The sequence below is a fragment of the Ammospiza nelsoni genome, chromosome 17, assembly GCF_027579445.1.
Source record: "Ammospiza nelsoni isolate bAmmNel1 chromosome 17, bAmmNel1.pri, whole genome shotgun sequence".
NCBI classification, from domain to species: domain Eukaryota; kingdom Metazoa; phylum Chordata; class Aves; order Passeriformes; family Passerellidae; genus Ammospiza; species Ammospiza nelsoni.
This window is the reverse complement of record NC_080649.1, coordinates 16,014,454-16,029,629: the sequence shown is the minus strand read 5'-3', so window position 1 is coordinate 16,029,629 and position 15,176 is coordinate 16,014,454. Positions and strand designations below refer to the sequence as shown.

The 15,176-nt window shown below is 51.8% G+C and overlaps 1 protein-coding gene across 5 annotated transcripts; it reads left to right on the top strand.

Moving 5' to 3' along the window:
• Positions 1-731: 731 nt before the first annotated feature.
• Positions 732-11,730, top strand: LOC132080968 (uncharacterized). 5 transcript variants are annotated; one of them, XM_059484398.1, is made up of 5 exons: positions 792-898; positions 1,293-1,574; positions 8,921-9,904; positions 10,036-10,208; positions 10,933-11,730. In XM_059484398.1, the coding sequence occupies exons 3-5, from the start codon at positions 9,529-9,531 to the stop codon at positions 11,308-11,310; spliced, it is 927 nt and encodes a 308-aa protein (XP_059340381.1). In that variant the 5' UTR covers positions 792-898; positions 1,293-1,574; positions 8,921-9,528; the 3' UTR covers positions 11,311-11,730. The 5 variants fall into 5 exon arrangements, with proteins under 5 accessions (XP_059340379.1, XP_059340381.1, XP_059340384.1 ...); XM_059484401.1 differs by lacking the exons at positions 792-898; positions 1,293-1,574 and adding exons at positions 1,012-1,230; positions 3,114-3,177; XM_059484396.1 differs by lacking the exon at positions 1,293-1,574 and having other exon boundaries at positions 732-898.
• Positions 11,731-15,176: the final 3,446 nt, after the last annotated feature.

The window sequence follows — 15,176 nt, the reverse complement described above, 5'->3', positions numbered from 1 at the left end:
GTCTGCACTCACAGAGTTCAACATTTTTTCTGTCTCAGTTATGGCAAAGCCATAAAGGCTAGCTGATCCCAAAATCCTCCAAACCCTTATTCTCATAACAGCTGTCATCTCTCCGGGGGTGGGCAGGTAAGGTCACTGACCCAGCAGAGAAACAATAATACTGTAATAGAAGGTTTGCTGCCAGCTGTTAGCTGAAGCAGGTTCCCGCAGAGCTGGAGCCGCAGGGCCAGCCCAGGGCGGCGTGTGGGGGCTCGGATCCACTTCCAGGGCTGCCATCAGCCGGCAGAACTGAGCCTTTGAGCCAAGCCTGAACGAGAGACATTTAACATCTCATTTGGGGGCACTAGCAGAGATGAGAACAGCTCAAAGCGCGTGTGTGCTTCAGTTTCAGAGCGAATGGCCCCGCTGTAGGCTCTGCCGGCAGCCCGGCTGGCACAGCGCAGCACCAGCCCCCGCAGGGATCGAGCTGGTGCTTCCAGGCCGGGAGGGCACCTGTAGGGACGGCAGCGCTGCCTCTTGTGAGGCTTCTCCTCCATCCTGTGGCACGGGTGTGACCAGCCACGCCTGGGCTGTGCTCCGGGACGGGACACACAGCTTTGTGCCCTGAGGTGACGCGGCTCCCATGGCCCGGGAGCGCGGCTGCCCCGAAAGGGTTACGAGGCGAGCTCCGCCCTTCCTGTACCATCGGTGTCCTCCTGGGTGACCTTCCCGGCAGCCCTTGCTGGCTCTGCCCCAACCAAACAAAGGCGACGGGAGGTTTTCAAACAGCCGCTTCCCTGAAAGTTGGCTGCGGTAGAGCTGGGCTGCGCTGGCACCTGGCTGGTGCCGGACACCGGAGAACGCGGCAGCGAGTTGGTGCCGTCGCCTGAGAGGACCCCGGCAGCCGTCGGGAGTCCCTGTACGTGGGTGTTCTGCCCATTTGCTTCCGTGCATTGAGCTGGTTTGGGCGCTGGGAGTGGCGTGGGGAAGGATGAGAGGAAGTCCCGGCAGTGGTGCGAGCACAGGGAGGGTGCGGCAGGACAGGGCTCCGGGGCCCGCGGCCGTGCGGAAGCTGGGTCGGTGCTGAGGTTCCATGTCGGAGCTGGGAGTGGCATGCCCGGTCTGAAGTGCTGTCCTCCAGCCACTTCTTGGACTCAGAAGCCTGGCCAGCAATTTTCCAGCGAAGTGCAGATTCCTTTAGATACTGCCTATGTGTTGGTGGACGAGCAGGAGATGAAATAACAGAGCTGTGTGAGTGCTGCTTTTGACTCTTACTTCGGTGCTTTTCTGTCCCTTCTGTCCTGCACTCCCAGGCTTCTGCAGAGGACAGGCCATTTACAGCCACCTCCGCAGGGGAACTGCTCCGCTCCGGTGCCAGTGGGATTGGGGCACATTCTCTAAACGCTGCCTGAGGCTGAGGGCGCTTGTCCCGTGTGCTGTGCCGACTTGCAACTGGCGCTTCATTTGTCCTTCCTGTTAATTGGCTTTGCGTTGTGGTGGCGACTACAGAGGACTCTTCTTGAAGCCCCAGAGATCCAGGTGATCAGTGGGTCATTCTGCCCACAGCAACACTGGCATTTCTTTATCATGGTGAGGTATGAGCACCCTGTACCAGTCATTGCTTAGCATTTGTGGGGATTGCACTGCAGCACTGGCCCAGCCCACAGCCTCTGGATGCTGGTGTTTCCCTGTGCTGGGAGATCTTTGCCTCCTGTTCAGTCTGCCACTCCCGCACTTTTATGAGAGTAGGGGTGTGTGGCTCCAAAGGATACAGTCTGTGTGGCTTCCTTCGAGGAATTTTGCAGGGTGGGGCATTTGTCTTCTGAGGACTTGGAAACTTTTCATCCAAATGTGTAGAAACAGCCTTAGCTGTCATTGTAGGGAGTTTCCAATGGCTGCATTGTTGAGTAGCTACGTAGATTTGGAATGAAAATAGGAGATTTTGGGATTTTTCTCTAATCAGCAGAAGGGTGTGAATTTAGCAATTTAGTTGAAATACTTACAGGTCTATTAAGCCATCTGCCATAGTTTCTGAACAGCTGGCCCTCTGGAGGTCTAAGGCTATTGCAGTGCATGCTGGTAGCTATGCCATGAACGGGTTTAGGACTTCGTAACTGTCTGCCCCTGGATGTGTCAGTGCATACATTTGTATATTTCAGGGCTTTTAGCTTAAAAACTGTGCCTTGATGCTCATTTTCCTGCAACACTCTTCTGTCCCGATGCTGTAGGAATATACCCGCTCAATGCTAAACTTAGGCAAACGTCCTGGTTTCACCACAAGGAATAAATACTATGTTACACTTGGCTGTGATTTATTTGTTTCCTATTCAGGCATGTGAAAGAAATTCAGGGTGTGCTGGTGGCATAGCCAGTGCAGCTCTCTCTGCTGGAAGGGCTGTGTCTGTGCAGAGCAGTGACTGAAAGTACATAATGCTTTACAGAGAGGCACAGGTAAAGGCAGGACAGTGAGATACTTAGTATTTATTGTCCTTGTCTGAATACCAAAGTTGACCTTGATTAACTTGTTTAGTGTGAGGGCAAAGATAGATTTTGGAGCCAGAATGTGAAATCTAGCCTGCTCCTCTCCCACAGGCTCCAAGTGCCTTATGAAAGAATCTTGTTCCTTCAAGCTGTGGTTCCACAGTTCTTAATATCATGTTTGGATGCTCCAAATAATTTCTTGATACATACCTGACCTTTACCAGACCCAGCATCACAGCCATGCTGAGTTTGTCAGACCAGGTAAAAATGTTGAGGGTGACCTCTGGGTTTTGGGCTGTGGGAGAGTTGATCCAGTGCAAAGCCTTTTGTTCCAGGCTATCAAAGTGTGATTTTATAGTGTCTCTGCTCTGTGGTGTACGGCCTGAGACCCTTTCACAAATATGGGAGGATTTTCCAGTATTCCCGATGCTGTTCCCTTTCTCCCCTCAAAGGTGAGGTAACAATGCTAACAACACTAACACAGTGTTACCCTGTGTTCCTAAACATCCCAACACACTCCTCTTTATCTTTCAACTGTATCTCTATACCCTATTTCCCAATGAGCTCCAGGCTGTGGTAGCATTGTCTGAGGCAAGGCGAACTATGTGTACCATTGACTATTGTACTCACAATTTTCTTTTTGCAACCCCCAGAACTGTTAAAGACACTTTGTGGCGATCCAACTTTCTTCAGTGTTCACATTCTGCAAATCTTAAGGTATAACCATAAATTTTTATGTTTTCCATATGAGGATCTGATTTTTAAAGTGTGGCCGGGCAGGAGTAGCTCCTCAATGTTCTGAAAGCACAGCCTAAACAAATGAAGCAGTTGCCAGAGCAGGTGATAGAGCAAACCAAGCTATGGGCTCTAAACAGCTCACTTCAAACCCTGGGCCAGACCCAACCCTTTCTCTCTGCCATTCTGATGTCTGAAGTACAACTTGATTAAAATCTTCTTCTGAGGTTATCCCTTCAGAGGGGAGCCAGCAAGGCTCAGGTAGCAGCAGCACCATCTAAATTCATCTGACCCATCACCTTTTGACAAAACCAGTAACAGAGCTGCTCCTTCACCAATTTTACAAAGAAAGGGTAAGGTGCACAGATAAGGTGGGATGCTGTCTCACTACACTCAGTACTGTTAGATAATGTTATTGCTTCCATAAGGCTTGGCAAATCCCACAGAACAGTGGCACTGAGTAAAATTGCAGCCTAGGAGAAATGACCATTTTTCCCTGGCACAGATCTTTCTGCTTTGGCAGCATTTCAGCATTGGACACCTAATACAGTGTTCATCTTTTTCTGGGCTAAGTTCCACTGAACCCCCTTGGGCAGCTCATTGCCATTCTTGGGGCCCCTGTGCAGGGCCAGGAGTTGGACAAAGAACTATCCATGTCCCTTCTGAGCTGTGCCAAGCAAGCCCTGGAACAGGACCTGGAGGGCAGGAAGCCCAGTGGAGAATTGTACTCCCCATAGACACATGACTGTGTTCAGAGCACAGTTCTCTGCAGGGCGAGGATTTGTGCATCCATAGTAGACTCACTCCTTCCACAATTCCTTTGCTCTACTTGATACATTTCTTGCTGTCTGAATCTATATGTGAATCCCACGTAAACCAGCACTGTCTTCCCTGTGCTTCTGGGAGGTGTTTATAATAATTATTTTCCCCTCCAAGCTGATGCAGAGTGAAAAGGTCTCGTCTTGCCAGGTTTTGCAGCAGCAATTCAGAACACTACAGGAAAGCAACAAAACTAAACAAGATGGATGAGTGTCTCTCCCCAGCTGCTTGCAGCTGCTCCAGCTTCCCAGGCTGTGCTGGGGGTCTGAGGAGGAGGTCTGGAAATCAGACACAAAAGAAAGACAAGACAAGAGAACCTTGTTGAGCTGTTTCTAATCACAAGGCCCAGATCTGGCAGATTGGCTTGTGTCTCCTTACCAAGGTCCATGAGGATCAATCCCCTTTTGGCAACACTGAATCCATTGTAAGTGAGCTACGCTGTTTCCCATGGCTTGGTGAACCGGCCTTGCACTGTACAAGGAGCACTGAAAGGAAAGAGACATAGCCACATCCAACTTTGTTCTTCATGATCTGACATGGACCTTCTTAGGGCAGGAGTATTTTGCACTCTGTGCAGCACAGCAAGCCCTTAAGCTCAACATGCTTTGGGATGTTAACAACATGAAGTGTCTGTTTTCAATTGCTGAGACCAGACAGTAAGCTGTATCTTCTTGATACAGCTCTTCTGCATCTTCATGCTCCCTGTGGGTCACAGCTTTTGCTTCTCTCCTTCCTCTCCTTCAATCACATCTGTTCTCAGCATCAGCAGTTTGTCTCTCTGGTGAAACCTGTTGCTCCACCTCTGTACCTGCTGCCTCATGACTTTGCTGCTCCTGAAATAGTGGATGGGAGCTTGTTGCTCTGACTAAGACCATCTGTACCTGAATGCCTCCATGTCTCCAAGGCTATTCCATCTCATGGGCCAGGCTGGCCACGGGCATGCTGTGGTGCATTGAGACACCAGCCCCAGGGTAGCACAGTGACCTGTGCCATGTCTGCTGAAGGATTAACTCTTCCTTGCATCACCTCAGCATGAATTCTAGAAGCAGCTTTGCTTGTACCTGTGTATAAGGATAAAAACTGCCTGTGTCCCAGAGCAGCTGTGAGACAAAAGGGAGAAGTTAATCTTCCCAGACACGAGCCAGCTCCATGGTCACACAATGAATGTTTTACTCTTGGGGAATTTGGCATTCAAAGCCAGGTAATCAGGGCCTCAGAAGAACTGTGGGAGAGACAGGTAGTAGTGGCTGGGGTGGATGTGTGTGCAGGCAGGTGAGAGAGCTCTACTCCAAGGACTTGCAGGATGGGGAAGGTCCTCTCTCTCAGGTTCACCTCCTGAAGTGGAGGCTTGCACAAGGGACAAGTTGTGCAGAGGAAGAGCCTGCTTGGCTTAAGGCTAGTGGTTACATCACTTGAATTGTAGGAAGACTGAATTCATGCTCTTCCTCTGTTTTAGACCTTAAATCCACTCTGCTCTGAAAGGAAGCCTGGAGCATGCTGTCTTCTTTCTCCTCCTCTCTTGAGGCTGTTTCATTTTGTATGTAGTATTATCTGGGCCAGAGCATAGGGGACCTAAGGAAACAATTGTGATAGGAAGGCTGCTTCAGTCTCTAGGCTGTGTTTCTGTGGATATAGCTGCATGCAGAGTTATGGAATAGAGCATTATCAGCAGTAATACCAAGGTAAAGGGCCTTTCTCAGCCATAACTAAGTACATAAAGACTTCAGGCATTGCAAGCATTCAGCAGCAGCTAAAGAAAGGGTGGCTAATCTGAAATTTGGACAAACACCTAAATTGGCAGGCTGGAGTAAAATTCCTGTTGCAGGTGTGGTGGTGTAACAAGGCAAATGTGTATGTCCAGCTGGCTGTGTAAGGTCTCAGAAGCCAACCCACTAAAGGGAAAAACTTGTAGACTGTGGTGCTGCATGACAGACCTCTCTGATTGGAACTAAGTAAACTGAGTGATCCAGTCACCACATCTTCCCCTGGGATCCTCATCCCACTGCAAAACACAAGGGGTGTGGGGGGAAGACACTTTGATACCACGAGGAGCCATTGCAGCTTGCAGGCTGCAGAATCTGGGTTTGCCAAAGGACTTGCAGCTGTGGCTGGAACACAGTGTGACAGCCAGGGGGGCAGAGGCAAGCAGGATTTCAGAACAGGGGACTTTTATTGCCCACACTCAGCTCACAGCACCTGGTCTTTGTATGGAAATGCCAGCCAAGCCAACTTTGTAGTGCTGCTCTATTTTAGAAATAGCAAAGATTGAGTCAGTCCAGATGAGACTCTGTCAGGATTTTCTGGAGGAGATGAACCCTCTCTGTATTCCTGACATCCACAGAAAGGGAAAGCTTTAGAGCCGGAGGGTGAGCTCACACAATTGCTGTGAATTTTCTTACACAGATGTGCTCCCTTTTCCTATCCTCCTGCAAAACCACCACTGGAATTAACTTTTCCCAAGTGGTGTAAGAAACTGTTAGAGGAAACATGTCACTCTCAGCCTGGTCCTGGAAAGCGAAGGGAACCTCATCAGTCACAGGTATAGGAAAATCCTTGAATCTTTCCCGCTCATTGAATTGATTTTTGTTTTCCTTGTGCAAACATTATTGGAGAGTAACAAACACCTTGAAGGCCAGGTGAGTGTGAAGATCTCATCTCTCTTGTGAATGTGTGAGTTGATAAGGTGTGTGCGTAGCACAGGCTGCAGCTCCCTGGGGAAAATACCCTCTGGAGAGGGAGAAGGAGGAGAAGGTGATGGACTCAGTGTGGAAATGGGGAGCACATTTAGTACAAGAAAACTGTGAGTTTGCAGCAAGACCTGGGTAAATAAAGTTTGAAGTAGAGATGGAGCCAGGCCCGGCTGTTGGAAGGGCTGACTGTGGGATCTTATGAGTTGGCCTTCCCGTAGTTGCAGGGAGCTTGCAAGGAACATGAGGAGATACTTTTAACAAGGGCATCTAGAGATAGGACAAGGGGGAATGGCTTCAAACTGTCAGAGAGTAGGTTTAGATGAAATATTAGGAAGAAACTTCCCTGTGTGGGTGGTGAGGCCCTGGCACAGGTTGCCCAGAGAAGCTGTGGCTGCCCCTGGCAGTGTTCAAGGCCAGGTTGGACATGGCTTGGGTGAACCTGGGATAGTGAAAGGTGTCCCTGCCCATGGCAGGGGAGTGGAACAAGATGAGCTTTAAGGTCCCTTTATACCCAAAGCATTCTGGATTTCTGTGTTTTATGGAATAGACTCATGTTGTTTTCAGTGGTAACCCTTTTCCCCTACCTGACACAGGGGCGGAGTCACTGCTGTGCACTTTGTCTGCCCTCAAGGGGTAAGTGAGCAGGGTTGGAGCTGGTTTTTGACCTGCACTTAGGCCTGCACTTGCCTCTTGCATCTCCTGCTCTCTTGCTGGATTCTGACCCCCAGCTTGCTTTGCAGTGTCTTCTCTGAAATGGCTTTTCAGGTCTTGGTCTACCTCTGATCAGTAAATAGATTTTTTTTTAAAAAGACCTGCTGCAGAGGCAAGTGCAGTTCTTGAAGGATAAGGAGCTTGGGTGAAGCCTTGAGCATTGATGGTATCTCCATGCAGCTGCTCTCCATAGCCAAGCCCTACTGCCCTGGAGCCATCCTGGCCAAACTCCTCATCCTGCTGATCCTCCAACAAATGGAGGGTTCTGAGGGAACACTGTGAATTGGGAATACTGAGTTTATGTGGGATTAGCAGGACAGGGATGGTCTGTGCCTCCCGTGAACTTTCCCCAAGCCCAGGAAAGCAGGGCAGGGCAGTGGGATCTCAGTTGAGGACTGGGAAGGGCTGAATGGGATGAGTATGTGATGGAGGGACTTGGGACATGGGGATGCTACACAAAGAGTGGAGAGGAAGCTGGAGGAGATGCAGTGTGGAGTTGGTGCTCCTCCAAGGTGGTCTCCTCATCCTCCCTGTGGAGGCTGGGTGAAGGCTGCAGCCGTGGCTGTTGGCTTTCCTGGCATTTATGTAAATGGTGTTTCTGTCACCAGCTGCTCAGATCAGCTCACTCCAGTGTCCTCTGGCCATGTCCGGAGGCACCGTGGGAGGAGGGCAGAGTGTATTGCCAGGGCTCAAACACCTCATAGCTGTAGCTTTAAGGTGGTGGTCTCCTTGGAGCATCTTCCTTTGATGTGGGGAAGGTGGAGAATTTCTGACCTTTTGCTCTTGCTCTGCAATTGTACTGTCCACATCCAAGGATGTCTGGTATCCAATATCCAGTGCCGCAGCTCTTATCTACAAGGTCCCTAATGCACACAAGCAGGGCATGGAGTGGCCTCTTGACAGAAACAGAGCTGGATCAAAGTAGAGCCTACATCTCTGGAGCTAATGTGTCTTTCTTTTGCTATGGAACAAGTAAGATGCAGAGGGGCAAAACTCCTCTATCAAATTGACTCCAATTCTCCCTGAGGCTGATATCTAATAGTCTCTGTGCCTGCTTGGCCAACGTAACACATTACTGTCCTTTTTAAGATCCACATGTACCTTGGGAAATATGGTTTGGAAAAGGTTCCTATATCACATCTGCTTGGCAGCAGCCAACTTAAGGTAGTCTCTAATCAGAAGTGTTTTGCTGCCTTCTGGGAATTCCTGGAAGATATTTATTTCAGTGAAGTGAAACCTAAAAGCATGTCCTTTAGGGAGCAGCTGCAGCACTGAGGGTCCAAGAAATGCCTGCAGATTAAGGAATTTGGTAGAAAGTGGAAAATACTCTCCACCATAGTTGTGCAGACACATACATGTGCATGGATAGACATATATAGGTATATCCCTGTGTGGTACAGGCACGTACCTGGTGTGAGAGGGGAAGCACAGGAAGTGCAGCCATTATATTTATAGTTGTGCCTTCTTTATGAGTGTATCAGTAGGTGCATGTGCTTCTCCCAAAGGTACAGGACGGTGTCATCTCCAGACCCAAGGGTGGGCTCTGCAGCACCAGAAACACATGGAGTTTCTACAGTTCTGCTTGCTGTGACCTTCTGGGCCACCAGGGAAACGCAATGGAGTCCTGCCAGCTTCGCGCGAAACATCACTTGCCAGGACTCTCTCCAGGCTTCCTGAGACACTGAGTTGCTGCTTCAGGTCCTGACTGCTTCTGATTCCTCACTGTGCTGCTGGCAGGGTGGGATTGATGTCCACTTTGGGACACTGGGCAGAGCCAAGCCCATCGCCATCCTCTGTGCCTTTGGCAGACTGGGGGACCAAGCTGGATCCCTCTCTCTAAAGGGGTTCCAGGTGAGCAAGGGACAGGCTTGGGGCTGTCTACATTCACTGTGGTGGGAAGAGCCACGTCCTTCACCCTTTCCACTTGGGAACCGTGTCACTGCTGGGGATGGCACCACATGGACACAGAGGAAGGGTCAGCAGCCTGGCAGCAAGGCACTAGCTGAGCCTGAGCACTACCACAGGGCACGGAGCTGCCCGCGGGGTGCCAGCATCCCCAGCACGGACGCACTCCGGGGATGTAGGTGCAGGGCGCGGGAGGAGCTCCGGCACGATGGGCCGGCTGGACGACCATGCCAAGAGGAGAATCGTGGAGCTGCGCAGGGCTGGGCTGAGCTTCCGCAAGATCAAGAAGGTGCTGGAGCTGGATGACATCCGAGTGACGCCGCAGGCCGTGTACCTCTTCCTCAAGAGGAAGAGTGTGGAGCCGGGGTCAGCGGCAGCTGGCTGGGATGGGGACCAGCCCTGGCAGGGGCACGAGGCTGAGCTCCCCAGGCTGCTGGGCACCCCGCACCCTGCACTGCCCACCGGGGATCCTGTGGGCAGCCAGGACACCAAGGAAGGCATCCAGATTGTCAGCGTGGCCTCACTCTGCAAGGATGGTGGGCAGCTTGGGGACACTTTGGCTATGGGGCTGGCCCCTGGGAATGGTAAGGCCTGGCCCCACTGGGGTTTACCATGGCCACTTCCTGGCACTGCTGGGCTCATGAAAGGGCCCTATTCCCCACTGGAGACCCCCCAAGCGTCTTTTTTTGAGGTATTTCTCTCTCTGTTGTTGCAGGTTATGACAGCTCCACAGGCACAGCCCTGGCTCCAGGGACTGCTCTGAGGGGCCTTGCCCCCCTGCCGCAGACACTGCCCAGCCGAGGGCAGCTGGTGACACCTCCCACCCAGAACTCAGCTCTGATGGTGAAAAAGAAGACAGTGGACAGGGCTATCCTTCTGCAGAAAAAGGTAGGATGGCAGGATGAGAGAGTCCATGTGCTCCAGCCAGGAGCTGCTGCCGTCCGGCCAGCCCTGCACGGAACCCTGCTGTGTCTACATCATGTGTGGGGGCAGGCTTCTGAGGGTGAAAGGCTTCCAGAGTGCCCCCAACCTCTGCTATCTGCACTCTCCAGCAATGCTAACCCTGGCACTTGGCAAATATATCTGGGAAGCCCCTCTGGGTGGGGGTGAGGCCATGCACCCACCCACCTCCAGCCAGCACCCACTGTTGGCCATGGAGATGCCAGTCACGCCATGCTTGGCCTCCAACTGGCAGCTCCAAAACCTGTTTTCAAGGCTTGGTGCCAGTACCATCTCAGGAAGTTCTACCAGCCACCCAAGGCTATAAAGCAAAATCCAGGGTATGTTGTTTCTGTCCGTGCAGAGCAAACACAAGCCTGGCATCAGCATGGGCAGCCCCACTGCTGTACAGTGGCACTCACCAGGATGGATCAGCATCTGCTAACAACATGGTGCACCAGGGGCTCCGATGGAGCAGCAGCTTAGGGGCTGGGTGGGGCTGAAGAGCAGCACATGGTGAGATCTAGAGGTCTGCAGCAAGGTGATGTCGTTCTCTGAGAGCTCTTCTCCGAGCCTTGTAGCTAAGTGCAGAATGAATCCCATGTTAAATGCCCTTGAACAGGCAGCTGATAATATTTCACATTTCCTTCTCTCCTGCCTCCCACTATTCCAGGTCAAAGATGCCAGCACTCAGACTGCCTTGCCAGACTCTGTAGGTCTGGGCAATCACAGCCTTGCTTGCAGCGGAGCAGTGCCCCCCCCTGCTCCCAGCTGCCCTGCCATCACTGAGAAGCTGGATGCTGTGCAGCTGGAGGTGCAGAAGCTGAGCCAGGCCCTGCATGCGGTGCTGGAGCGGCAGTGCCACCTGGAGCGCCAGCAGGAGCAGCAGCAGCGGCTGCAGCAGGAGGTGCTGGTGACACTGCAGCAGCTCAGCTCCACCGTGAGCCACAGCACTGTGCCTGCCACCCAGCCCTGTGGGCCCTTCAGCAGCATGGCCGAGCCCTCGCCCAGCATGCCAAACTTCAGCCAGTTCAAGATGGAGCTGATCTGAGCTCCCACAAGGCCTGTGTGTGCCAGCAGTCCTGTGCTAATGGAGCCAGGAGGAAGAACCATCTCCCAGAGGCTGCCCAAGGATTACATGCAGCGCCCAGCAGATAAGGTTCCTCCCTGGTGCCTCATCTTCCCAGCCCTGCTGACTGGAAGGGGCTGCCTGGCACAAGAGGCTGGACGGTGGAAGGCTGAGGCCTTGCTCCTCATGTGCTGCTGATCCTGGCTGGCACTGGAGCTGGCTGGGGCCCATGGACCTCAGGAGAATGCAGTTGCCTGCAAGGAGAAGATGCAGCTAACATGGACACAGCAGGGAGGCGGGGCTCCAGGGATACAGGGTGCTACCTTCTCTTATGGGTCAATGCCACAATGATCAATCTTGCCCTTCCCTCCACAGGAGCTTGTTCAGTAAAAATCTGTCTACACCACAGTGCAGAACCAGTGTGGGATCAGTATCTGTGTATTCCCTACCCCTCACGCAGCGAGTGAGCAGGCTGGAACTGTCTGGGTCCTATCACCATGCATGGAACTGCACAGGGTGCAGCAACCCGTGAGGTGAGACCAGTGCTCCACACACAATGTTGCTGGAGCCTGGTATCATTTGCTGCACCATTAGGGATAGATCAGACTTGTAGGAAACAATCTTTTACTGAGCAGATTCCAGCCTCCTCACCCCACAGATCTAGAGTCTGGTACTGCTGCTGCCCACTGTCTGGTGAGATATGGGCAGGACTGTAGCAGTAAGAGTTACACCTGGGCAGGAGCTGATTAACTGGGTGTTTAGCTCTCCTCTAACTGGTTTTCCTGGGCAGGATACCCTCCTGGTTGTGATCCCCAGTTGCACGGGCTCTCCCTAGGGCAGGCTGCTGGTGGTGCAGTGCTGCTCTAGCCGAGCAGGTCATGATGCTGAGAACCCCCTACCCAGCATCAGAAGGGCACGGAGGAGGCTGATGGGCCCTCGCTGAGCAGTGGAGTCCAGGAGGACCAGAGACTGGCTTTGGCTGCCAGCAGGAAAGGTCTGATAGGGGTGGCCTTGGCTCAGCAGCCAGTAGTGAATCCCGAGAGGAGGCAGAGCACGTGTCCTTCCTCCACATCAGCCAAGCAGCTTCTGTCTGCGCGGGCACCACGCTCGGCACAGCCTGTGCCTGTGAGAAGTTCCCAGCCTGTTTCTGAGGGCTCTTTGAGTCAAAGGTCAAAATTAAGAAGGGCAAAAACCAACGGAAGTGTTTGTACATAGACACACACACGGAGCTGTGTGCACGGGCACAGATGTAGATGCATGTGGCAGGTCTGTGCAGCAGCCCCAGAGCCTGGGGGAGCTGGACACCTGCTCTGCTGCCCCAGACACATTGCTGGCCCCAGGGCTGTCAGATCCAGCTGTGCCCAGGGGAACTGGAAGTCTGCTGCCATCTGCCTGCAGTCACTCGTTTGGATGTTGCTGTAATTTTCGGGATGTCTGAAAAGCAACAGATGAAAAAAAACACATGATCAGTTGCTCTGCTCTTTTGCACAAGGCAGCTAATCTGCACCTCAGGTTTGACAAGAAGAGGCTGGATGATCAGCACTCAGCAGGCACAGTTCCCTAATGTCTCCGTTAACATTTCAGAGAAAAAGAGGAGCACAACAACTGCTATTCCCTGGCACGTGTACTTAAAACCACGCTGGTTTCTGAAAGAGCTTCCCTAAATCTGACTTGGGCTATTTCTTAAATTATTTAAAAAAAAAAAGAATATGTATATATATATATATATATATATACTGGGTTTTCTATTCCCCAAATGTATTCTAAGAACCTTCCTCATTTCTAACTCTTGCACATAAGCCCTTTATCCAGTGCTAAAAAAACCCCAGCAAAAATTAATAACAACAAATCACTTGGGCTGCTTAAATAACCTATCCACCATAACATTTATTTCAGACAGACGTACAGCCTGAGTGTTCAGCTGCTGTTTGCCTCCCAACCACCTTAGGGAACACCAAGTTAGTATTTAATGTGGTGTCATGTTATAACACAGAAAGTGTTTCCCACCAAGGTCATCCTAAGGTGTCTGTCATTTCCATCCTGCTCCAAGGAAGAGCTCTTCCCTGTGGCCACAGCATCATCTGTTGTGTGCCACATGCCTTCAGCTTTCTGCTCTCCCACCACAGCATGTTGTCAGTACCACTGATGGCCCTTACACTGCACCTGCTGCCATTCCCAGCATCATCCAGGATTTACTGGTGTTATCTCAGCCTCCTGCAGTCTGCTCTGACAGAAACAGAGGCTTTGTGAAAAGGAAGGGACTTCACTTCAGGGATGAGGAGCAGCATGTTGAACAGTCTGAAGGCAGTGTAGGTGTTTAGCTGAGTGAAGGAGCAGGTCTCTGTGCAGCAGTTACAGAGAGGAGGCCCTGGGGAAGGAGAGGGTGGGGGATACACAGCAGATACAACGGTGGTTTCTCACCTTTTGATGAAATAAAAAGCCAGGCCAACAAAAAAATAACAGGAGCAGGAGAGATCCCATAACAAACAGGGAAATTTCCCAGCCCTGGAAGGAAGCTGAGGGAACAAAGCAGAGAGCAGGCATTTACAGCCTTGACCTTTCCCAGCATGGGGGAGCCCCAGGAGGTCACACAGAGTCAGAGAATGTGTTGGATTGGGCCAGGTTGGGTTGGATTGAATTGAAAGGAACCTTTAAAGGCAACTAGTCCAATCCCCTGCCATGGACAGGAACGTCTTCCACTATCCTAGGTTGCTCCAAGCCCTGCCCAACCTGGTCTAGAACGTTTCAGGGATGAGGCACCTACAGTTTCTCTGGGCAACAATAGGTTGGGCTGTCTCAGCTTCCCACTCTTTTTCCCCTGCTACAGCCCTTGTGACATCCCACCTCTGGACAGTTCCAGCCAGTAGGTGCTCCCAGCAATTGAGCCTCTGTGTGAGCAACAGGTCCAAAAGCAAGGGCCTCCCCACTGAAGCCCAGTGGCTTGCCCACATGTGCCCTCTCCTGTAGAGATGTCACCTGACCCTGGTCCCAGCCCTGCTCACTGTGCTGGAAGCAGAGCCCCTCCTACTTACCACCACTGTGTGACAGGAATGGCATACTTTTGGGGGTGACACACTCGGGACTGGTTTTCAGAACTCTCCCATCCATGGAGAAGGGATGGGGGCTGGCCAGGAATCCCTGGAGACAGGTTTTGATGGATTGCTCCTGCTCTGGCTGCAGACCCCACACCTGGCCCCAGACCTTCATCAGTGAACCTACATATTTCATGTTAAGCTCTGCCAAGAAACAACAGTGCATTTTGGGTGGTCAGAAACCCTCTGGTGTCAGGGATCACACTGCTCCCATGACTTTGTGCCCTCCTGCTCCCATGCTCTTCACCTTTCTCCCCCCCACTCCTCTGAAATCATGCTGCCATGCTGCATCACAGGTAACTTGAGCACGTGCTCAATCTTTCTTTTGGTGACAAAAAGGATTTGAGGTTGTTATCCCACCCAAGAGAATACTTTTTACTACACTTTGTATCTCTACCCACTGCTCAGAATTGACTGAAATTGTTCAACTGTCAAAAAGGCATTTGGGCTAGGGAGTGTCCTGGTTTGAAAAGGAAGTGAGTTTTTTGGGATGCTGTGGTCAAACCAATAGGTGCTCAGATTTGAATATTGGCACCTGGTGTGGCCCCTGAGGACATGGATACGCCTCTGAGCACACAGGGAGTTAAAGCAGAGAACGCCCAGGAGAAGCTCTCTTGGTTCCGGCGGGTGAAAGGTTCAGAGCTGCCCTGCCCGGCTGCGGGCTGGGTGCGGCAGGGGAAGCCATGCGGCCGCATGAGGGGAGCCGGGCCTTGGACAGAGAGGGGAGGTGAAGGGCCCTGAGGATGGAAGCGTGGA

Coding starts and splice junctions, on each gene's coding strand:
- LOC132080968 (XM_059484396.1), top strand. CDS start 9,529: ATGGGCCGGCTGGACGACCATGCCAAGAGGAGAATCGTGGAGCTGCGC. Junction 9,905..10,035: donor GGGGCTGGCCCCTGGGAATG/GTAAGGCCTGGC, acceptor CTGTTGTTGCAG/GTTATGACAGCTCCACAGGC. Junction 10,209..10,932: donor CTATCCTTCTGCAGAAAAAG/GTAGGATGGCAG, acceptor CCACTATTCCAG/GTCAAAGATGCCAGCACTCA.